The 25,705-nt window shown below is 45.9% G+C and overlaps 1 protein-coding gene across 1 annotated transcript in view; it reads left to right on the plus strand.

Moving 5' to 3' along the window:
- The window catches only part of DAPP1 (dual adaptor of phosphotyrosine and 3-phosphoinositides 1), a 189,496-nt gene that overhangs the window by 130,989 nt on the left and 32,802 nt on the right, over positions 1-25,705 (plus strand). Inside the window, exons 3-5 of the mRNA XM_085635785.1 lie at positions 13,016-13,149; positions 14,688-14,818; positions 18,867-18,914. Of these exons, the coding sequence (XP_085491911.1) occupies positions 13,016-13,149; positions 14,688-14,818; positions 18,867-18,914 (313 nt within the window). The remainder of the gene's footprint in view (positions 1-13,015; positions 13,150-14,687; positions 14,819-18,866; positions 18,915-25,705) is intronic.

Genomic DNA, 25,705 nt, shown 5'->3' on the forward strand with positions numbered 1-25,705 from the left:
CAGTCCTGGAGCCTATTCAGCAACACCCTGCCAAAGAGTTTCTGTGCCACGTCTATTAAACTGATCGGCCTGTAGTTGGCTGGGAGGAGCGGCGAGCCCTTTTTAAAGATAGGGACCACCTCTGCCCCCAGCCAAGTACTAGGGATTTCCATGCCACCAAGAACTCCATTGAAAAGGGCGGTAAGGTAAGGGGCCCAAACAGTGGGCTCCTGTTTAAACATATCCCCTGGTAATCCATCCAGTCCCGGCGCCTTTCCAGAAGCCAGTCCTGAGATGGCTACTGTCACCTCACCCAACGTTATTGGCTCCCCTTCGTATTCCGGCCAGCCCACCTCATCAGCAACAGGAGATTCTCCCGGCTCCAGACTATATAAGGTCTGGAAGTGGGCCTGCCACACCCCCGGGGCTATATTGGGCTCTAGTGCCGATTGTAAGTTCCCCGACCCCCCACTCACAATCCTCCAAAACAGACGTTGGTTTTGGATCGCTAGGGCCTTAGTGAGTTCCTCCCACTGGTTTTCCTCCCATTCTGCCTTTGCGTGGGCAATAAGTTTCTTATAGGCTCGCCTGGTTTGTTTAAGGCTATCCCCCCCTAGACCCTCCTTGATTAGTCTAAGGAGTTCTGTTTTTGCCCTTCTGCAAGCTCGATTGTACCATGATGTTTTGCCACGTCGCCCCCCTTTTGCTTTTCGTGGACCGCAAGTAAAATGAGGTACCGCAGCTTTTATGAGGTCCTCATGGGCCTTGGACAATTTGCCCTGGGAGTCTTTATTGTTTACCTCGGTATCCAAGCACCCCACAGTTTCCAAGATGGGAGTTATCCCAGCATAGAACGGGGGGAGTTTATTCTTGTTAGTGACCAGGTGCTCCCACCTAATCCTTCTCCTCTTATTATCAAGGAGAAGCGCAGGGTTATTCCCTTCCGCATTACTCGCGAGAGCTTGAGGGGCCAGGATGAACAAGGTCAAGCTCAAGTGCGTTATGGTCACTATCGGTCCGTTCCGTCACCCTGAAATCCTGGATTGTCGGCCACTTCACTATTTGAACAAGGACATAATCCAAACGGGTCTCTCTTCCCAGTCTATTGTAGGTGGTTTTACTGGGTATGTCGGATTTCATTCGCCCATTACAAGCTCTGATTCCGAACTTCAGGGTGAGGGCTTTAATTTGTAGTGCTAGTGGGGTCCATGCCTTCGGAGGAGGAGCTTCCACTAAAGGTACTGCCCATCTGACCTCTTCATCCGATGATAGCCCGTCCAGAAGGCCAGGGAGTGGCTCAAAATGAGAATTAAAATCCCCTCCCACTACATAATATGAGTCACTCGTTAGGTCAGATATAAAGTTGGAAAGTTCATCTATGGTTGGTGATTCCCTTGCAATTCCCATTGGCCTAGAGTATATATTAATAAACACAAGTTTTACTTGGTTGGGCCATAGTAATGAAATCGCAAGGATATCTTCAGAATTAGTCTGCAACCGCGTTGCCACACAACCCAGATGAGATGCGACCCAAGTCGTAAGCCCTCCTGACGGACGGCCTTTGCCTTCCCACCTCGCTGGAGTGAAGAATGACATATAACCTTGGTGACCATAGTCCTCTCTGGCCCAGGTTTCCTGGAACATACATATGTCTCCAGTCTCGATATATTTTGCCCAGTCCGGGTCACCCAGTTTGTCAGCCAGTCCAGCAACGTTCCAGCAAATTAGCCTCAAATGATCAGGGGTATTAGGTGCCATGCCAAAGGTCTTAGAGGAAATGGTTCCAGACTCTACTGCAATCGGGAATTCTGGCGCATTACCAGCAGTAGGGACTAATAGTTCGAAAAGTCCGCTGGAGTCGTTCTCCACAGATGTTAGCTCATTCGATGTCCCGGAGGCATTGGCAGCATTGTGGTCGGATGAATCATCCAGGGACACTGGATTGCTCAGTGGCTCAGGGATTTTACCAACAGTCGGGGTGAATGACTTGAGGGAACTACAGGGGCCACAATCTTGAGTCATTAGCGTGTTGGCAGGAAGTCAATCGACCCCATCTAAACCATTCAAACAGTTGAAACGGTTAAAATGAAAATAGGGTGTTTCCTGCACTTGGGGGTTTGGGCGTTGTACATAATCCTTATGTCTGCATTTATGTTCCACCCTTATCCACTCATCCTGCGATGGAGCATGACGCATACGGATAGGGGGGAAAAAGAAGGATACTGGGAGGGTCTGGATAGTAGAATCCAGTGATCTGTTTGTTCCTTCACAAATGTGCAGAACAGTGCCCGGGTCCTTAAAACTTACCAGAATACAGTCCCCTATTATTGTTTTCCTGGTCTTCCCTAACCACTGGACCCTTCTAACCATAATAATCTCATTATTAAAATGAGATGGTAGAGGTCGGTTCAAGTTTAACCATTTGATGACCTTTCTCTTTAGAGATTGGTAATCTTCATTTTCCCCTGGTCTTAATTGGGGAGCGCCTGCTAGGACCACCGTTAAACTGTTAGCTTCTGGCGGCAAATCTGGTCTTCGTGTTCTTGGGGCATGCCAGCCCGGGGAGATTAGAGGGGCATTACCAGTTTCTTGGTGGCCACCGTTACTCCCTGTCTGGAAACTTTGATGGGCAAGGTCTATTGTTTGTAAGGGACTATGGGTTGGATTACTGCGTGGTACCCGGGCTGGAATAGCCATTAATGGCTGCAGGGGGGGGACAATAGGCATGCTATCAACGGGGACTTTATTAGTATCCTGTGGGACTCCTATTTTAGGATGGTTTCCTGCGGAGAGATGGGGCCCCATGTTTTTAGATTGCTTGCTAACTACAGTGTTCAGGGTAGTAAGAGATGTCTCCAGTAGAGTGAGCCTGATCTCCACTTTTTTCAGACTATCACTAATGGGCTGCAGAAGGGAGCGAAGTAGAAATTCTATACTCTCTATAGATATGAGAGGGGGATTTGTATTAGGTGCATTGGCCACTAGGTCGTTATTAGTGGCAACTATATTGGGGCCAAGGGCCTTGGAGGAGGAAACAATAGGCACAATCTCATTATCCCTCCCAGATTGTTGGGCACTTGTAAGTTTTTTGCCAAAATCTAAATGAAGTAGTTTGGCTTTCCCCCTCCCCCTCATAGACTTCCTACTACGTTTACTTGGTGGAGGCCTATACAGCTCCCGCGCAACACTTTGTTTTGGATTACTATTCTTAGTTGCATACAAAGGGGAAGTTTGGGTGACCAAATTAACGGGGGTGGCACGTATCGTAGGAGGAGTTATGTCTGTAGACCTTCCAGGGGCCATTCCAGGGGGACTAGAAATTTCCCGAATTAAGAGGGGGAGGTCCTCAAGAGTCAAAGGGTGTAAGCTACTGGGGGGCGTACCTTCCTCTTGAGACATAAGATGGGGGGTGATCTCTGTCAGGGGTCTACTCTTCATGGATTCGATGGAGCGCCGCCGCTCCGCCCTGCATCTCTCCAGGGAATTTTCTTTGCCTGCATCTCCTTTGGCGGATTTGAAGTATTTGTCCAGTGTCCCTGTGTTGCTGCCCCCCTCCCTTAGTGAACAATCACGTGGTCCTGGCGAGGGCATCACCTTAATCAGATTATTAGCGCTAAAAGTAAAGGGTGTGGCCCAGCCCGGCCTCCTTTGGCCCCTGACGGCCACAGACGGCCCGCCCTCTGCCCGGGCTCAGCCCGGCGCCGCCCACGCGCGTCCCGAGACGCGGAGGGAGCCGCCAAATTTGAAGCGCCTCCGGGCGCGCAATCAGCCGGAAGGGGGCGTGTCAGTCGAGGATCACGGGAGCTGTAGTCTCCCCCCGCAGCGGCCCTCGATGTCGTCCGGGCAGCGGGGGAGACAAACAGCGTGAATGCCCCGCAAGAGATCCGCCTCTCAAAGCCTCCGGTGAGTAATTAGGCTGGAAAGCGCAATGCTGGTGTAGGTATCCCCCGCTCCACCGAGGGAGCCGCCGAATTTGAAGCGCCTCCGGGCGCGCAATCAGCCGGAAGGGGGCGTGTCAGTCGAGGATCACGGGAGCTGTAGTCTCCCCCCGCAGCGGCCCTCTATGTCGTCCGGGCAGCGGGGGAGACAAACAGCGTGAATGCCCCGCAAGAGATCCGCCTCTCAAAGCCTCCGGTGAGTAATTAGGCTGGAAAGCGCAATGCTGGTGTAGGTATCCCCCGCTCCACCGAGGGAGCCGCCGAATTTGAAGCGCCTCCGGGCGCGCAATCAGCCGGAAGGGGGCGTGTCAGTCGAGGATCATGGGAGCTGTAGTCTCCCCCCCGCAGCGGCCCTCGATGTCGTCCGGGCAGCGGGGGAGACAAACAGCGTGAATGCCCCGCAAGAGATCCGCCTCTCAAAGCCTCCGGTGAGTAATTAGGCTGGAAAGCGCAATGCTGGTGTAGGTATCCCCCGCTCCACCGAGGGAGCCGCCGAATTTGAAGCGCCTCCGGGCGCGCAATCAGCCGGAAGGGGGCGTGTCAGTCGAGGATCACGGGAGCTGTAGTCTCCCCCCGCAGCGGCCCTCTATGTCGTCCGGGCAGCGGGGGAGACAAACAGCGTGAATGCCCCGCAAGAGATCCGCCTCTCAAAGCCTCCGGTGAGTAATTAGGCTGGAAAGCGCAATGCTGGTATAGGTATCTATCACCAATTCCTTTTCCCTGGACCTGCCACACTTCATGGAGGCAAGTTTCAGATCTTCCACCTAAGAGGTGGGTCGCCTCCTGTGTGGGCTCACTCATAGATTTGTTTCAGCCTTCTCTCTCTTAACTCACGCCCTCTGACTTGCATCCAAATAAAGAGCCATTTTCTCCTTCAGCTTGGTCCAGTGGCTTCCTTTTAGAACGTTCTTCTTTTTCTGATGGCTAAAGTAATTTGCCCTCATCGCTCGCTTGAGCCTCTTTGTGCCGATTCGTGGTCCCAGGATCAGGAGACAACGAGAATTCCGCGTCAGTGCTGGTTCCCTCTTCAGATCCGATATATCGCCCTCAGATCGCAGACATCATGTCACCCGCATTTCGGAGTAAACTCCTGTACGCCCGCTAATTAGTCTCACCTTTCAATGCGTTGAGACCTCGATGTCCGTATAATTACTTGTGTGGCTAATCTTCCATCAAGGCTTGATGGTGTGAGAATTTTAGTTGTTCCCAAATAGTTACTGTAGGGGCAGGCACCCCTGACGTCATGTCAGCGTAACTGTGATTTGAAAAATCGCGCATCACACAGAGAGGCTAGAAGGGGTATTAACATTTGTCCTACGGATCAGTAGCATAGCCAGTGTGACATGGATCCTAGTTTAAGGAAAGAAATGAGACCCCTGGCTACTCTGGGCCCGGTACTACTACACCTGCTGTTCCTACTACCGAGAAACAACATGTATTGGTAAAATCCCTAACACTATCATAAGAGTGAATTTCGCATTACACCTGGAAATACTTTCCTCCAGCCCGATTATTGCTGGAAATGAACAATCCAGACATCATGTTCTAAATGATTATCGTTTAAACATGCCCATAGCCAGGGCCGGCTTTAGTGCTGGTGGCGCCCTGTGCGACAATGTTTGTTGGCGCCCCACCAATGACCACCTCCACCACGGATTCTCTCACCAGTACCCTTTAACAGTGATCAAGCCTCCATAAACACACTCTCTCATATGCATTGAATTAGTTATATAGCGCCACTCATACCAGTGTACGGTGTCCGAGCACTTTGCATCACACGCACATTACACAGAGACAATCAATCATACCTGTGTAAATCAGTGTATAGGAAATGTTACATAAGCCAAAGGACTAAAAGTGTAGGAGTCACATGTCATCCATACTGGTAGGCAGTATAGTTTAAGAGTGCTTGGTGTGGAGAAGCACAAACGAAGAGTTGAAAAAGAAACAGCATAGTTGTGAGTTTTCTTTAATAATAAGAATCGATTTCTAGCCAAATTAACCCTTTTTGCAACAATAATCAATGTTCTAATAATGTATACTTTGCAGTGTGTATGCAGTTCTAGGATGAAAGTTAATAGCTCACTATTCTTTATTAGGGCTTTAAGTAATTGCAAGTAACTAAAAAGATGTCTCTTGAAAGCAGTAACCTGCTGATCTGTTTACATCATACACACTCTGTAATACTTGGCACACGTTCTTTGCAGCAGGCATATTAACCCTCTGCACTAACTTCAACTATACAAAATGCTGATCTCTCTCCAGGAAGATAATTAATCACACGAGTTATCTTTACATTTATGTGAGGCCTGTTAATTGCCGGGGGAAAGAAACGCTGCAGCAGGTGCTTCGAAAGCATAATAAACTTTCAAACACGGGGCCCCCAGGAAGCCAGCACCCGGTGCGGTGGCACCGGTCGCACCGCCCTAAAGCCGGCCCTGCCCATAGCTGCCTCCACCGCTACAAACTGATGACGCCTAATGCAAAGACAGTGATTTAGTTATTAGAACTTCCCAAGAGACTCTCTTCCCAGGGCCTCTACTCTGTGGTTAATTTGTAAAAAAAAAAAAAAAAAAAGTGCCAGGTCTGCTTCAGGAGCCCCCTGAACCTTCCACCGCCCATTGCCCCTGCCATCTCTGGCAATGACCGTAACAGAGTTTGAAAACTGTTATTTATCTTGATTCTAGCTAAATTCCCCCACCCCCCCCAATCATTATTGTAAAAAAAAACACCTGGTCAATGTGACCTCTAAAAGCAGCTATTTACCATATTCATCCTACTTACTAATTTATTATTTAGTTCTGTGATGCACGCTGCAGATTCAGCAGTTTGGCCCCGTATTTTGTCATCCGCTACCCTTTCCAATATGACCGCGGTGTGTCGGATCATGCTTGTAGTGTCCTGGGCCCAGGCCCACAGACTAAGCAATTGGATGACATGGACACTAGTGTTTGGTATAGTCAACTGGCCCTGAGCACATGCACCCTGGCCCTTTTATTAACAGGGTGGTGGGACTGCCACTAGGGAGGGGCTGCAGCATGATGTGTACTGCAGGACACTACATTCCTTCCAAAAGAAAACAAACAACAATCCAAACTGTGGAAACAAACACAAACTGGATACCACATAGTCCATCAGTCTCAATAGTCAATCAGCAGGACAGCAGTGGACGCATGGACTGATGAAGCTGGCTGCAACAGGAATTCTCAGCTCTGATTCAACATTTAATTTAAGTGGTCCAGGACACGAACACTGGCTCAGAAGTCCAAAGCCTTCTTGCCACATGCTGGCTGGAGTCATGCCCATTTTGTAGAGTTGGTCCATTCTACTAACGCTCAGGATTGCTGGTGGCAACAATTCAAAACCAGGAGCCTCAACAGCATTGTGGGGGTCCCTCTGTGAAGCATCAATCATGAAGCCTACTATGGTGATGTTGCTTGGCTCTCTGAAGACAGTTTTGTCATGCTGCAAGCTTTTGAGGTCACCGCTGCAAGGCCTTGCCACCTCCTGGTATGCAATGGTGAGGCAGTGTCAAGTCCATCTCTTGTTCTTGTGGAGGCCCCTTGGATGGGTTTCCATGGGATGTATGTGACCTGCACTAGGGCTGCGTATGTGCTGCATCTGGGCCGGTGCAATACTGGTGAGGAGCCACTGCCTACTTGCTTGTGCAACCGCAGGGGTAGATGGGTCTTGGTAAGGAATCACTCTTGCCACTGGGATCAGGGTGCTGGTAGGGTGAGCAGGTAGTCTCTGGCTAACTGACACTCCCAGTTGTCATTGGTACTTCTTGTCTATAGTTCTGATAGCGTTGTTGGACTCCACACGGATTGTTCGATTCTCCAGCGATGGAAGTGATGTCGCACAAGACGAATACTGGCATGATGAGGTGAGCATGTATGACAGGTGGCGACGACTTGCCTTGATGGTCGTGGGCATTCCTTCTTGGGTTATCAACAACTTGGAGTGATGGTGACCAGGTGTTTACGTTCTTTCTTTGTAGAGGCACCTGTATCCTTCAGCCTGGATATTCTGTGTTGCTGAGACGCCGGTTACAATGACTGGACAGTTATGAGGGGAAACATGGGGCAAAGACCTGGTTTCGTGCATGATTGCCGCTTACTCTCTGGTCTCCAGCTCGGCTTGGGACAGAGACTCGGTTTGCGCTTGCTTGCAGCTTACTTCCAGTTCTCCCGCTGGGCTTGGGTCTGAGGGAGACTCGGTTTGCGCATTCTTGCGGCTTACTTCCTGTTTTCCTGCCGTGCTGTTGCCAGGCCATCCCTTTTTCACCTTGGTGGCTTCTTCCTGTGAATGGAAGCCTTCCATCTGTGGCTGAAGCCCAGTCAAGCGTGCCTTCCAGGCCAGCCACTCTTGATCTTCCCTCCTTCTGGGCTTGGTCAGTCATCGCGTTCATCAGTGCAAACCAGCAGGTTACACTTCCTTCTCCTCTTTCTCCTTGGTGCTTTGGCATGCATTTTCTTTCTTGAAGTTGAAACTTCTCATTGCGAGTCTCTTCTTCTGGGTGCAGCGGCATGGACCTTCTTCAGATATAAATCAACAAGGCCTCTCTGTGGCCGACTGTCACTGTAGTCTGACCACTGGCCTCTGGTGTTGGGCTTCGACTTGGTGGTGATCCGGGCAGTTACTGATCCAATTCTCCTTGTCCCGTTGGTGCTGTGGTGCGCCTGGCCATGTGTTGCATGTTTTCTCTTGCGGGCACCACTTCGGGGTGGATGTGTCTCCTCTTCATGGTAGTGGCAGCAGGCGGCCAGCAAGGGGCGTCCTGGCTTCAATAGGCTCAGTGACAATGGAAGGGCAGGGAACTGCTCCTGCTGCCTTGAGTATTTGGGTTTGTTCAAGTGGAGTAACCATGGTGTCTTACTTCGTTGATGGGCTGTGCCCACGGTGTAGCCGCTCTTGCTCATGTCGATTGTACTATTCTCATCTTGCTGGTTGGCGCTGCCGGATTTTCATGGGAGTCACAGAGTCTCTTATTATCCCTGCGGCTTCAGCTTGGGTATTTCTAGAGGAGCAGGATTGACTTCTGCTTTTTCTTTTAGGGTTTATGTTTCGCTATGTCGGAGAATGATTCTCTGTCCTGCTGAGTCTAACCTCCGTTTCACCTCCACCAGTGGGTAGCTGCAGCATCATCAGCGCTTCAAGCACTGGCAGGCCGGTAACTCTTCTTTCTTGGAGCTGCTGCTCCCTTCTTTTCTCCATGGGCGGGAGGGTTTAAGAACGGTCTGTGCCATTTAGGAAGGGAAAACGCTCCGAGGATTCCGCAGCTAGATTGGCCTCGGCTTCCTTCATCTTTCAAGCAAATAACGTCAAGTGCTGCTGGAGGCAAGCGTCACTTCTGGCTGGAGGTGACGGCAGGTGACCATTAGGGGTCGCAGGTGTAAAAGCCGGGTACAGCCTCTCCGCTTAACCAGCACGGGGCCAGTTTCTGACTGGCTGAGCATGGGCTGCTCCTGGTCCTTCCCCTCTTGTTTGTGTCTTATAAGTCACACATGCCCTCTAGTGAACCGCCTCAGCCATTGTGCAGCACAGTACCTAATTAGCGCGGTTGGCCTGAAGTCGTTTGCTATGTGCAGCGAACCGACCTGTGCTGGCCGTATTTTCTTCCTTCCTTCGGGCTGGGCGCTCTCCTCTGTGCCTCACACTGTGCTGACTCCCTGCTTATGGGGGCTCTGTGAAGACTGGGGCCTTCCATGTTTGACAGTGGTGAGACCCTGATAAACGCCCCAGGAGCATAAGCAGGATGGGTTGGGTCCACTTCTGCACTCCTGCTAAATCAACTTCCTAGCCTCTCTTCTCGCTCCGAGTGGACTTAGCTTAAACCTACACCAGTGAGTAGGGGTTTAGGAAAATTCTCATCACAGTGCTCCACCATGACCAAGGAGCAGCTTTATGGGGGCGCTGCAGTCCAACACCCTTTTTGCCCTCAAGGCCTCCCAGAGTGGCACAACATATCTCTGCATCATTTGGCTGCACTGCCTGCAGACTGGTCACTGTACGCGGATGGCACCTGGGGCAGCAGGGTGTGGGGGGGGGGGCGGGGTAGCTAAGCAGTCTCTTCTCCTCCCAACGTGGCAGGTGGGGTTAGACCCCCCCCCCCCTCCCTTGTCGCCAAAGTAGTGTCCTGGACCCTAGGCCCACATGCACAGCAAAAGGAGGACACTAGCGTTAAGGGTAGGCAATTGGCCACAAGCACATGCACCCGGGCTCTTTTATTAACAGGGTCACCTGACCAGTGACGGCTGTGTTGGATGAGTGTGGTAGGACTGCCTGTAGGGAAGGGCTGCTGTATGGTGTGTCCTGCAGGACACTACAACACTCACAGATAACCTGACGTGATGTTCTTCTATCCGACGTGCTAGTCCCTATACAACCGTGATGGTGCGGCGCGGCGTGGCATTTGATGACAGTTTGTCCTTTTGTTCTCCAGGCAGTTAGTGTCTTTGGGTTGCTCTGCACTTACCCAGTTTTACTTAAATGAATGAATAGCCACAACACACAACCAGCTTGCCCTAGATGGCACACTATACGTTTTTCTGCAGTTTATGTATGCTCTGCACTTTTATTTATTTGCTGCAGAGCTCTCCAGGTTTGAGAATTCTTAGCAGTGAGAACTAATTAATCTGCTTTATTAAATTACAGGAAGTGATGTTACAAAAAATAAATGTGAAATGAATAAAACGGCACAGAAAAATCTCAAAACTATTCTCATAGCTTATAAAAGTGTTGGAGCAGCACTGTTCAAAACAGCTTCTGTCAGCTAGAGTGGTAAGTAGCAGGGCTCCCCCTGGGTAGAATATGTTTCCTGAAACCTCTAACGCTCTTAGGCATTTTATAAGGTTGTGGAGATATTCCAAATAATGCCTACTTAGGTAGAGGTAGTGTATTATAGTGAGTGTCCACAAACTTTATTGTGGGTCGATATTTATCCCCAGGACAAGCACAGTTAAGTAATAAGTAAAGAGCTCAGACATCGCCTTATACAGATGCAAGATCTTGGAATACGCTCAAGCAAAGCATCTAGGTTTATCTGTGTAGAGTCGTAGAGAGCAAATTAGTTTTAAATAGAAACCTTTTGTGATTAGTTTCTTGTAACTATTGTAGCCAACAAGTATTATGCGCTACTTGGCTAGATCCCCCAGGGTTTTCACAAGACAGAATGTCAATATACAAATGGAATATCACATAAGCAGGTAAACCATTATGTTGATACATACAGTAGATGAACACACTTGTGAGTGTTACACTGCAGAGACGGAAGTTGAGCTACAGTGAGGGGTGAAATCATATTTGAATGATTAACGCATGACCAAAACTGATCAGAGACTAGGGTCAAGGAGGTGTGTGGTATCAGTAACTGTCCCCTAGAGGGTCAGAGTTGAAAGCCGCCTTGTCATAGAGTAAGGGCCTAATTATGACTTTGCCAGTGTTGCAGCATGCTGACTCCCCGGTGCCCAGCTGCAACACCACGAAAGCCGACCCCCCCCCCTGCCCCCCCCCCCCCCACACACACACCAGATTAGGAGTTTTCTCCTGGTCTGGCGGGCGGTGCTTTGGCAGTCCCAGGCGATGAGCGTTTAAAAGGCACTTCAATGGAAACGCCAAAGCAAGCTCCGGCAGCAACCGAAATGCACAATGTTGTGCACTGCGTTCCATTCAGGAACATGGGGTGCCATCAGACAGGGTGCACTCCATGCACCCCCCTGCATGCACCCTTTTGAACATTGGCACCAGGCGTCCCTGAAGGGCCCCCTTAGTTTCCTCATCGCCACCCTTTTCATGGCAGGCTCACCGCCGTGAAAAGGAGGGCATTGAGGAAACTCATAATATGCTTGGCGCCGCAGCAGCTGCACCACCAGCATATTATGGCCTCTGACTGCTTGATCCCATGGTAGCAGAGGTCCTGTGGTGGTTCCACCGCCAGGGTCGTAATACAGCGGGTGGACAACCACCACGGGTGGCCCTGAGTCTATTGATTCTATGACTTAAAAGAAAGGACCTAGAATACCGTGTTCATTGAATATTTTGGATGGTTGTAGCTAAAAGACTGCATGAAAACCTGTACAGAGCTCTAAAGAATTTGTATGACATTATAACGTAAGATACTGGGAAGAGCTTATGTCTCGTTGAGCAGGTGGGCTTACAAGGGCAAATAAAAGATGTTGACAAATCGGCCGCAAAACAAAAAGGTGATCTACTCAGGATGTCTTTGTGATCCTATTGGACAAGGTCTGTGGTTGGGAGACGAGCTTTAAAGCTGTTCCATTCGAACAATGTTTTGGATGATCGCACCCGGGTGTAGGGCAGTGCGACTGGTGCGGCCGCACTGGGCGCTGACCTTTGGAGGGGGGCTCTGTGACCTCAGGGGACGCTGGGTTTAGCATTATTTTGTGTTATGAGAGATGCGGGAAACTTTTGCAGGTGGTAGTGAGAGAATCCAAGGAGGCGGTCAGGGGACGTGGGGGCACCAAAAGTGATTGTCGCACCGGGTGCCACCAGTGCTAAAGCCGGCTCTGATCGCACCAGAGGAGCAAGTGGTGTGTCATGTATTGTCCGTCATTATGTCAGGTAGCTACAACAAGTGACTTGATGCAGCATAGCTGTCTTCAACATGGCCTGGACCCCCGGTGACCATACTGGGAAGAGCGGAGAGGCGGAGATAGATTCATTCTTGATAGTGTAACTGGGAGTATTTCCCATGACCCTGAAATACAGAATGTATATACTTTGGTGCCCTTGCTGGGAGGGAATTTTATGAGCCAATCGGACTTGTTGATCAAGAGAGCCTGTGTCACAGTACAGCAATGTCAGGACGATAGGTAAAACCTTGGGAGGTTAAACACTGTTTAGGAAGTCTCATCGTCAGCACATTAATTGCCACACACTCATTTGTATAAAGTAGGCAATGTGCATTTGTACTGAGCTAAGCTGGGTCATACTTGGAAATCCAAACAGAACAGGCAGGCCAAGGTTTTAGAACATGGGATGCTTATGCTTTCGAAATAAAATTAATGTGTTGCAATACAAATACTGCATGTTATATTAACCCTGGTACTTATCCGTTTATAACTTTGTTTTACCAGAGCAAAAAATTCTGTCAAGCACTTTAAAGTCGAATGGACGGGGTCATCTTTCAAATTTGGCTTCAATGAGTTCCCGTCCTTGCAGGAGTTTATCGAACATTTTGCAAACCAACCACTGATCGGAAGTGAGACAGGTAACGTGATTCTTTCTTTTTTTGTTCTTTCTTTTTGAATTGCAGCCTGGCTGCGTTCCCTTTTATAAGACTATCTGTTCACGCCTTTGGGCAGAGGGTTTGGGATGGGGCTCAGAGAAGTGCAGTCTAACACGGTTACAGCACTAGTTGACTTGCTAACTTGCATAAAAATAGTCAATAATCTATATGTTAAAAGAGACTACCCCTTCTATATGTGTCCCGTTTCTTATGACGTAATAATATGCATTCTATGTGGAAGGAATAAAAGTGAAACTGAGTATTAGGAGGGTCTAGCAAAGGGAAAATCGGACCTGTATGATCAATAGTGAAGCTTGAGGATTTCGGTAACTGAGCAAACCAACAATGCGACAACTGCTAAAGGAATTTAGTGATTTACACAGAACAGCTGTTATGCTGATGATTTCACTAGGTAAAATGGTGAAATCTGTTCAAAGTTAGTTTGCTCCCTCTGGCACACGAGCCTATGTGACTCCTGGGTAGGCACCATTATTTATCATAGGAAAGAAGCAAGTCCTTGATCTGGTATTCACTGCTAGCCCATCATGTTTACAGACTAACTAATGGCTAAGATGACAAGGAGACAGTCTTTCACTGTATGTTCTGGTAAATTTCAATACATTTAGCTAATGTTCCGGATTTCTGAACAGAAAGAGGCAATCTTTCACTTGTTCCAGTACAGGATTAGATGCAAACCCTTAGCGGAAGCAGTTTAATGAACTCTGATGATATTGTTTGGAAACGTATTTAATTGTTTATCGCTCGTTGCCTATGCTTTCTCTGTTGGTGAGCAGTCCGATATGTCAAAAGAGTAGTCCTACTTCTGTGTTTGTGGAAGGCCCCGGTTTTTAAAATATGGTCTACCAACTAATGGCAGAATATAAATTGATATTTCATGGTAGTTTATTATGGGAAGGTCTTCTCACTCCTTTTGGGACCATACCACCCTCTGCTTATTCAAGGGGCAAAAGCGAAAACTTTGATTCGTGCAGGTTGTTCTCGATAAAAATCCCTCCGCAAGTATAATAGCTCGCACTCTGTGCTGATGGTTTATGATGAGGCATTCAATTTGGTTCCAACATGTCAAGCTGGTTAAAAAAAACATAGTCCTCTTCACTCAATCATCTATACTGGCACGGAGCAAAATATACTTTTGCCAGGTCAATCGCGTAGATGCCCAATTGACAAAGGCTATTGGCGTACCACAGGTGCAGGAATGACTGCATCTACAAGGGCAAAATACCACTTCCAATTCACACAATCTTGAATGGTGGGATTTTGAAAAATTCTAAAGTGAAGAAAAACTCCAAATCCTGTGGAAGTTCAATTTTCTGTTTTTGGAAGAGTGACTTTTTTAATCCATCTGTGCTGCTTCTGTCGAAATATGTGATTCAGACTTTGTACATTTTCATAATTCAAAATATAGTATCGTAAAGGACATGCTATGTGAAGATACCCACAGAGGTATAAGTAAGACTGCCTGTTTGATACTGCCTCATTGCTGTTTTCTTTTTTTGTAGGTACTTTAATCGTGTTAAAGCATCCGTATCCCCGGGCAGTGGAAGAGCCGTCCATCTACGAGTCCATACGGGTTCACACAGCCATGATGACAGGAAAAACCGAAACCGATCTTGTCGCCAATGCTACCTCGGTAAGTTGCCCATAAGGTCTTTTACCACTAAATTCTATCTATCCCAGCACTCCATAAACATATAATTCTCACTTGGGAATAAATTGTGGGCCCTACATTCAGGACACCTTTTCAGGGGAAGTCTCGTCCCCTCTTTCCCAAAGTCATGATGGAAGCAGGAGAAGACATTGCTATATAGGGGATTCAAAACTATCCAGGAAACTATAGTACAATAAAACTATAGTACAATAATCACCTTCAAGAAACATAATTAAGGTATTTGGTGTATGCAATAATTAATTTAATGAGTACCTACAAGGTTAAGAAAGCGGGTGTTAACATGCCATTGTATGAATGGAATCGACTTTCCCTATCACCAGTGTTTCTGGGCATTTTTTTTTGTAGTGCAATGTTCCCCCATAAATGTGAAGTTAATTCATTTCCTGCCAACCCTTGCCACATTTGCACCTTAATCCATTAAAAGTGACCATTGACTGCTGCCAAAGCCATTCTTATAGCTTTGGGACCCTGAAATAGTCCGAATTTTCACACTTGTACGAGTGCAATGGTTAGTAGTTGTGTTGTTACTGTCATTTGCAGCATAGAAGGGGCAATGTGTGGTGCAAGCTGCAATGGCCTCCTGACGAGAGCCCTGGCACTTCTTCTTTTTTTTTTTTTTTTTTTTTTTTTACAAATTAAGCAGTGGGTACATTGCTGTTGCATGAAATATTTAGGACCTCCCCACCCCCTTAATGGTGAAGTGGGACCTCCAAAACAGTTACTATTCTTTGGGTGTCCGGTGTTACTCATAATCCTGATTAAGGCCTTTACTCTTATTACAAGAAAATAATCTGATTATCTGATGATAGTTCAAGAAGTAACAAGGGAGAGAGTTAGGGAGCAGAGAATCCATGTGGCGACCGCTGGGTTCTTAGTGACTTAGGGTATTTAAGAAGGGGTGATGCTTGGTGCTCTAGTAAGAGGTGTGTTGCAAGAACTTCTGGATAGTAAGAGGGATGTGGCGGTTCTGGGTAGGAGGGAGTACTCTTCCACAGGTTAAATGCTTTAAAAGTGCAGGTGCATAGTGACATTTCTTGGCTTTATATTTTCCTATTGCCTCATGATCACCAAAGCCTGCCACTTTCTGTATCAGTTAGTGCTGTCATTTAGCCAACATAAAATTTTATGCAATGAGACTTGTAGAGGTAACCAAAACAGTCCAAAATAAGAGTTATAAGACTGAATTATCACTGTCGTTAAAGCCTGGAACTGTGAGGTGGACACTTTTCATGGGCTACAGAGATGCACCAGGAATGCAAGGAGTATCATTGCTTTTGTCCGTGTGCTACCAGACCAGCTTGAATAGTTGTAGTAAAGTCTCCTTGTTTGAGGAAAGGTTTAATCTGTGCAACAGTGAAAGCTGGGACATGTAACCATGTATTTTCTAAGATATGTAGGATTTGAAAGAGAAGAGGCTGTCAATGTAGAACCTGGGAGAATCCGTGTACGTTGTACGATGTAAATCCTTCAAGTTCCATAGGTAGCAGCTATAACTGGATTTGCTGCTTACTTGAGCTTTTGGAAAGAAGCACAAACCAGTTTTTTTTTTTTAATGGGATTCACCTTTAAGTATGATATAGACATCAAGGAATGAGTGATAATACTTATATGGAGAAGGGGGTGTCATCTGTGTTTTGTGGATGGGCGGTCCATGGCTAGCAGAGTGGGCCCATAAGGTCCTATGGAACGACAGAACATCACTTGTGAGAAAATGAAATCCACATGTGACTAAGAGTGAGGACTGTCTGCAGGGGTCCATTTGGATAATTCTAATTGCTTAGGAATAATCATCGGTGTTGAGCAGTGCCTGATGGTTCATGTTGCAGAAGTCCTTAGATGTGTCTAGTGCTACTAGTAGAAACAAGTCACATCTATTGAGTATGCAGGGAGCTTCTTCCTGCAAATGAGGGTTGCATTTTTCATTCTGCAGGGGACCTGACACTAGAAGCTGGGAAGTGTCTCTAGGTGAGGGGAGTGTTTACTTCAAAGAGAATGGTTAAGAGTTCTTTGTTGGCGAGTGACTTAAAGATGGTAGCTGGGAAGAGGTTATTGTCATCCGAGGTTGCATTTAGGGACGTGTGTCAATATGAGTGGTTGGAATATCAGCGTTATGGTGTGTCTTGAGTGTGTGGGAGGAAAGATGGGAATGTGAATCCTGGATTCAATGTGTTGTGGAACTGTTTAATGTTCTTAATAAAGAATGCGTTGATGGTGGTCTTTATTGATGGAATGTGGTTGAAGTGGGTTTTGGAGTGTGTTCACACATTTTAACTGCTTTGAAAATGATTTACTTCTTTTTCTTTTCTCTGGAATTGTGCTTTGGAAATATGATTTACTTTGCCAGCAATTACTTATTCTCTGTGGGTGGTAGCAAGGGTTTTCATTAATCTATGTCTGCCTGTCTTTTGTGACATCTTTTCTCCAGTGTAGAAATGGCTCTTTTTGCAGATAGGTTAGGTACTGAAATGAGTCAGTAGATGGAACATGTCTGTCTTAACTATCACTATGACCTGGTGTTCCATTGCTGGTTTTTGGTCCTCTCGGACTCCAAGGTTTTCCTATTTGTAAATTGACAGGCGCAGTGATCGTAAGAGGGTGGCCAGGTAGAGTGATGATTTCACAACACCTGTTTGGGGTGGCAATGAGAACATCTGTTTTGGAGATGTTCAGTTTTAAACTGTTGCTGTGTATACATGTATCGATAGTGGTCAGTACTCAAAAACAGCAGTTGTGACAAACTATCAAGTCCGAGTGTCAACTGTGTAATTCTAACTTGAAAAACAAAAAGATGTAATGGCGGGATCCTGACAAGCACCAGATAGGATTGATACGCGGAGCCCTTCCTTGACAAATGTTTGACTACAGTACGCTCCCACTTGCAGGATCCATAAAATCTTTTTAAGTTGGCTAAATTTGCCAACTATTAAGTGGGCCCGTAAGTATGGTTCTCCCACTTTTTCACAGCACACCTTAGCGTGTGTGCTGTTATATCACTCATGTGGCTACCTCCACTTTTGTAGCCAACTCCTCTTTTCATGCACAGTGGTCCTGAAGAAAGCCATATGACTACCCTAAGTGGCTGAAACATGTTGACCCACACGTAACGGATGTTGAAGTAATACACTTTATCTTCACTGTATCCCGTTACTAGTTGTTAATATTGTCATAAGACCCTTTTAATATGGTTTTACAAGTGGGCATTCTTAGAGACATTTTTAATTTTCACCACCTAGCACTTACCTCACTGCACAACCAAAAAATCCCGCTCCGCTGTAGTCAGGTGTTGAAGCACAGCTGGGTTGTACTCGACAGCCCAGCAGGGACCCTAATGATGAGGCATGCCACCAACTAGGTTGGCGGGTGAGGGTTCTTCTTACAAATCCATTTGATGTCAGTACTCTGCAACATCATATTGAGTCTATATAAGTGGCAACACTTACCTATGGGTTCGTCCACATTGTTCATAGTATAATTTGTTTGGGGAAGGGGACGTACACCCTCATATTTTCCTCACTCTTCTGTTGTTTTCCAACAAATATCTTGGAGGGCACCATGCCAGGCACCTGCTGAGGTGAGACATTGGCACCACCTCGAGCTGCTGGATTTGTTGTATATTTTCCTAATAATATTCTGAAGTCACTACTTAACTCTAGTTTTTTTTTTGCCTCTTTGCCAAGCTCTGTTTTCGAGTGGAATGCACGTTCCCTGCTCACTCAACCACAATATGATGTTTCAGTTTGCGGTGACAACAGACCTTGTTATAATGTATCTGCCCGTTCTTCAGCTGTATAAATAGATCTTCCTGCTTAAGCTTCTACTGTGAATAATATCTACTGCTCAAAATGGTGTTTGTGACAGATGTTATTAAATTAACTGAGGGACGTGCACTTGGGCTCTTGTAACAGGTGTTCTTGGAGAGTCGACATACACATTGGGAGCCCGAGATAGCATGCCTGGAGACAAAATGCTGAAAGCCCTCACCTGAGATGTTTTGTTTTTTGATTTACAGCTCGGTACAAAAGAAGGATACCTCATAAAGCAAGGTGGACGAGTAAAGGTATGGTTTAGTTTGTGCATGTTTAAGACACAGTATGTTATTTGTGTTATTTTAGAGTGCATAGAGACAGCCCTTACCGGCACCATGGGTTGAGAGCAGGTTGGCAAGGGGCTAAGGTTTGTGCCCAGGAGGGCTGCCACTCACTTAGGGACACAATGTAATTAAAGGTATCCTCCCAGGCCGCTTTCAACACTTCCCAGCACTGTCCACAGAAAGACAAAAGTGATCAAAACAACAAGGGGTAGATTTACTATGGAAACCTCACGAAATAGTTAATACAATTTTATAAAGCTTACAATATATAAATTCCCAAAACGTTCATGTCAGATAAGTTTTTCACAGCTAATACTTTAACCACATAATATTAATTTCCTCATCTATGAAATGATCTGTGGCTTTCTTAAAAAGACTGTTACCTTCAATTTGTTTGAAAATTACATTTCAGGTGAGTGATAGTCAATGATCCAGTCTCCCCTTCAGTGCCAGTCTCACATTTATTTGGCAGAGGCACCATTTTAACTCCTCATTCACAAACCACAAAGTCATGCCTCCTCCTGCGATCCAGTCACTCACAGCATGCCAGCCTTGAATTTATTTGGTATGTAGCCCCATCTGCCCATTTGATAAAACAGTAAAGCTCTTGACCATTTCAGATGTTACTTCAGCTGTCCCTGGCCCTTGGGCTTGGGGTTTGTTGCGATGAAAATGTGCCCTGGTATACGGGCATGCTCATACACATATAAAAGGGGAGGAGAGAGGAGATAAAAGCTATTGGTTCATCTTCCCTTGGAAATATATATGCCACATAAAACATTATTGTAAACTATGGTTACTTTAGGTAGTATATGCATTAGATACACCAAGGAAAAAAATATTTTGGAAGAATAGCCCCCGCCCTCCATTTGTGGCATACTTCACCATCTGTCTCTGCATCTTGACATACTTTTTGTCGGAATGTGCTCTACCACACTAGTGGGATCTTTTTGAATGTTGTTTGCTTTATGTATTGGGACCTGGAGTGGCTGTTTTAGGGAATAAAATTGTCTTGGAAAGAAAAATCCATACTTTATTGTGTCTTGTAATTTTTCTAGTCAATATTAAAATAACATGGTTGAATGGAATGGGAAATTATTACACTACTGTCCTTTCAAGTCAACACGTTTCAGCCTTCACATTTGCCCATAGGGTTAGAAAACCTTTGTAAGGACTGGGAGATCCCTAATAATTGGTGTCACTGTCAGTAGTTTTGAATCCAGACTACATTTACAACACATAAGTGATGAAGATAAAACAGACATAAATACAAGCCCTATACTGACTTTATATCTGGAAATAAGGTTAATCCCCACTTGCTGGGCTTACTGGCCTCATCAGAAAGAGGGGGAGAACTTCTCCCTGTAGCCACGCATTCATCAAAGGACTGAAGCCACTTGCAGGTGAGTATCTCCATTGTTGTGCCAGTAGATGTTCAGTACTATGTCATTAGGGCATGCACCAACCATGTGAAAACCAACCTTGGGCCCCTGTCCAAAGGTTGCAGTCCACCTGATCTTCTACAGCATGCCCTATAATAACAGGAGCACATGCAAGCTTGAGGCATATTGCCCTTATTAATCCTCAATGTTGAGGTGCAACTTGACTGCTGGTGGCACAGTGATCTCCAAAACCTACGCTAGATACGCTTTCACCAAAGAGTGACCTTACAGAGAAGAAAAAACCTCTCAATATCACTTGATTGAAAAAGTGTACATGATGGTTGGTAATAGTATACCAAAGTAAGGGCTCAAAATATCAAAAAGAGTGGATTCCTTGAAACCTTTAACTAAGATACACATGGAGTTGTCCATCTTTGAAAATTTCAAGCAAGTCCAAGCAGTAATCCAGGGTAGCGAAGCAAAAGCACAGTCCAACGCAGCCTGGCACTCTGGATCGGAGGATGTCAATGTCCATCACGCATTTGAATGGACTTGGGGAAAGAGGGTAAAGAAGATCTGGAAACAAATGTTGATGTCTCTTGAAGGCCCATAAAGGTTTAGCCAAGGACTCCTAGGTTTTCTTCCAAAAATCCAGGACCAAAAGAATCTAGAATCTCAGAACCACTGCAGAGTCAGTCGTGAGTTTGCACAGATTCATTATTTGTTTAAAAATGTGGAGATATTGTAGCGCAAAAGAGGTAAGAGTCAGAATAAATCTATTTAGCATTGCCGAGAGTGTACTCAAAGGGTGGGAAGCAGCTGCCTTAGAAGAAACTAAGACTGAGAGTTTGGAACATTACAAGTGGAACAAAACGCACCCAGATAACAAAACTTTCAAAGCAAGGCGGAGAGATAAACTGCTATTTTAGGCATCAGGAAAGTGGCTTCGTATGGTGCCAAAAGGAGCAAGCCCCTGGTGTTTGTCTACATGGCTGGAACATGACGTTCTGCTTGGCGCATGTTTTACTCGCAGTAAAGTTGTACTCTTGAGTAAAATGCATTAAATCCGAAAATAAACCCGTTGGAGAGAGATCCTTAAAAAGACAATTTTTCTAAAACAATAGGGTGTATTAGGGCACAGCCAGGTAGTGGTGAGAGACTGAAGGTTATATAATTGGAATCAAATCACAGGATCTTATTGTGCACACTGCGGGCGTTTGCCCACGCATTTTTTGCCTGGTAAAACTTGATGCAACTCCTGAGGTCAAACTGCACATATTTCAAATGTCAGAATGGGGAAAACGAACGCTGTAAGGGACATATTTATGAAGAAGTGACAAAGCGCAGGAAGTCACCTTGCTGCGCCACACTGCATGATTGGGAAATGGCAAGAATGCACCGTATTTAACACAACACAGAGCATTCTTGCCTTTTCCCAGTGCTGGTGCACAATGTGCTGCCTAGCGCCAATGCAAGCACTCTTGTTTAATGGTGCAAGGGTGGCTGCGTTGTAGGCTGGATTGTTTTTGTGCAGGAAAATAATTCCCTGAGACATTTTCCTCTTTTTTTCTGCATCACACATACAAAGAGGAAAAAACGAGCAGAAATTAAGATATTTCTCCTCGTTACTCCTCTCCAGGGAAGGCACAGGATTTTTGCACATTCCCAGGTTGAACAGTAATGGTAAATCTGGGAATGCTTCAAAATCCATGGGTATTTGCGTTGTAACGACCAGGCTCCACCATGGAACCCCTTCCTGTGGCAGAGTGAGGCCATGCAGCGATTTGCGCTGCAATGCGTTAACCTGGATTTATCAACCCACCCAGGGCCATGCAAGCTAGCCTTGCATGGCTTGATAAATTGCATCTTGAGAGTTGTCACTTTGCACCACATTACGTGGTGTAAAATCTACTCAACACCTTGATAAATTTGGCCCTTGGGGCCTGATTAAGTCTTGATGGACGGGTTACTCTGTCATAACGATGATGGATAGCCCATCTGTTGAAATCTAAATCCCGTAGGATATAATGGGGTTTATATTTTGGCCGACAGGATATTCGTCACCGTTGTGACGAAGTAATCCGGCTGCCAAGACGTAAATCAGGCCCTTAGTGTCCTATTCGCCATTCAGACACCTGAAATGGTGTGATGTCTGTTCATGTATGCATTACCATCTGGGTTTGTTGGACATTCAGCATGAGGGCCAGAGGAATGCCTTTATCTACCTCCATTTAATGAGTCCGGTCGTCTCTTTTTGGCACACTGCAACAACGTCATTGATAACCTTTTTGAGTCACTTGATGCACCGTCCATGTACTGCTGCCCTCTTGTATCTAACTTATGTGACTTGGATAGCAGTTGTGATATTTGTACCATTTCAAAATGCTTTGAAGTAGCTGAAAGATAACTTGATAGGGCTGTACAAAAATCTTGAAGCAAAGAAAGCAGCGAAGCAAACAAGACCGCACCGTACACTGTATTTTTAAACTAACCTTATTAAAAAAAGGGAAGGCATCTCTAATGGTGACTACAAGGGGCACAACTAAGCAGTATATTTGTATCTGGTGGAAGCCTAGTTTGAAAGCATGATGGGGTAGCAAGATATTCTGCAGAAAGATGGCGATATATTCAAGCGCCTGGGTAGAAATGAAATTGAAACACCCCACAGCAGTGGATTTATCTAGGAAACAAGCAGACCATGTGCCAGAAAGATGGCTGCACTTTATCAGACAGTGTTCATTGGAGCAACTGACAAAGAAATCAGAACAATGGATGAGATTCTGGTGGTTGTCAAGAAGTCAAAACCTCATGCTGACCATCCGAACAGTTCAATTCTTCTACATTTTCAATGAGGAGGTTGAAGCTGTCCTGTATAGGGGCCATAAAGTGATTATTGAGACCATTTAGCATCTATTTGCACCCATCAAAGTGATTTTTATATAGGTCTCCTTTCTGCTCTCTGTCCCTAAGGGCAAGGCTGTTCGAAGACTGTATCATGTGTCATACTGCACCCCCCACTCTCACCCGGCCAGGCTGCTAAAGGACTGCTTTTTAGGTCGAGCCTGGGCAGCACATGCGCTGCCCAGGGAGGCAAGCTGTATGAGAGTATGCTCTTGAAACCCCGCCCACTCTCCGCCCATATTTGTCAGTGGCTTGCGTCATTGTCCTTAATAAATGCTGGCTTCTGATTTGTAAAGGGGGTTGTTAGGACCGCCTTGTCTTCATTAGTAACCTCCCTTGAGGACACCCCCTTTTACACGTGTTGTTGCTTGGTAGGCTTTAATTACAACCTCCGAGCACTATTTCATTTAATGCTTTTCGCATGCTGACACGCTCACTTGCAACAGCTTTATTTTATTTTTTACATAGCGTGGCATGTCATGCTGATAGTGGTGGCCGTGACTTTTCTTTACTGGCCGTGCCAAACGCAGCCGCATGTTTAAAAAAATTAATTACCCCATGCCGCACTTACACTTTAATGTCCGCACCCCTTTTCTTAAACAAGCCAAGTCTAAGGAAAGGGGTGTGGTCGCCATGAAAGTGAAAGCGCAGCATGGGGCGCTTTTACAAAAAAACATTTGTATGTCAAGTTGAAGAACAAATGCTTTTTTTTTTGTAAAAGCGCCCCATGCGGGGATTTCACCTTAACGGTGGCCATGCACCTTCCTTTAGAGACTACTCATCTAAAAAGAGGGGCGCAGTCGATATTAAAGTTAAAGCGCTGCATGGGTTTTTGTATTTCAAACTAGCATTTGTAATGCAAAAGGTATTGCATATACGAAACTCACAATAATGCAAGACCTATTGCATTGCAAATGCTTGTTTAATTTGAGTCCTGCTAGTCCCTATCCTGGCTCCCTTTAGTTTTACCTATCTTTTATTACTAGGGGCCAGGCTATTTGAAGAGTGCATTTCAGCTGGTTTATTGCCCCATCCCGCAGTTGCACAACGCACTATACCTGGCACATGTCTTTTCATGCCAGACCCTCAATCAATAAGTTGGACAGCAAAATATTTACAGGCAGTAGAAAACAAACTAAGGAAAGTGGCCGGCTTTAGTGATAAGAGGCCTCTCACCTACTGGACCGTCTTGAATAGCATTAAGCATGACCTTGAGGGCTCATTTGTTTGAGAATTCTATTTGGCTGCTATGAACATCACAACCCACTTTAACTGCAGCTGCTTTCGTATAACGTCTATTAGAACATTGGAATGTTGAGCGTTACATGGAGGACAATGGAGTGCTCTGGCTTCTAATGCTGGTAGAAGCCCGGAGAGCAACATTCCAATGTTTTTTCATTTCCTGGCTGTTGCTGTGAACAAAGGCCTCTCGGATCCTTGGGCTCAGAGGCCTATGTTTTTTCAAATTAGAAAATTCTGCCCCTAGAGGGCAGAATGTTCTAATAACCTTAAAGCCCTCGATAGCGGGCTTCACTTGCCATTAAAGGTCAGCTCCCTTGTTAAAGCTGGAGCGGTCATTTAATGGCCGGTAGAGCACGCTACGTCGGGCTCTAAGGCTAAATTTTACCACCCTCCTAGACTTTAAGCACTGGTCACCTTGTGGGCTCCACTGTCCTTGATCTTCGTCTAAAAGTATCAATCAAACTGTAAGTTACGAACTACACAACGTACTTTAATTGGCACCTGCTCTGCATTTTAATCGTTTAAATGCTTTTCTGATTTTAAGTTATTTGTACTTTTAAAGCCTATGCCTCTGTGGTCTGCTAAGTCTCTTTTTTTTTTTTCCTTTAACATTTCAATTAACTTATTTTATGGATGCATATGATGTCATGTATGTGTGAAGGTTTTTATTAATATAGCCTTATTGCATGCCGTAGCGGGCTATACTGGCCATTAAAGGCCTGCTCCAGTGTTAAAGGGTCGAGCCGAAGGCGAGGGCCTTTAACAAGGGAGCGAAACTTTGATAGCCGGTAAAGCCCAGCTACGAAGGGCTATAAGGCTATTAGAACAGTCTACCACTAGAGGGAAGAATGTTCTAACAAATAAAACAAAGGCCTCTCTGAGCCCGAGGGGGTTCAAATCCCCTCGGACTCAGAGAGTTCTTTGTTCATAGTAACTGCTGTGAACAAACACAAAGTTGAATGTTGCTCTGCAGGCTTTTACCGGCCCGTTGAAGCACGGAGCACTCCATCGTATTCAATGGAGTGCTCGACATTCCAATGTTCTAATCATGCACAATACATTTTGTAACAGTTTTTTGAAAATATGATGAAATGTACACTTGTCAACCACCAGGTATTTAAGATGTACTCTAAAACGAGAACACTAACAAGGAAGAAAAGTGAAACGCCTGTACTCTGTGTTGTTTTTGTTTTAGGCAGAAGGCAGGAGTTACCTGTATATTGAGTAACATAA

Source organism: Triturus cristatus, chromosome 2_1, assembly GCF_964204655.1.
Source record: "Triturus cristatus chromosome 2_1, aTriCri1.1, whole genome shotgun sequence".
In the NCBI taxonomy this organism is placed as follows: Eukaryota; Metazoa; Chordata; class Amphibia; order Caudata; family Salamandridae; genus Triturus; species Triturus cristatus.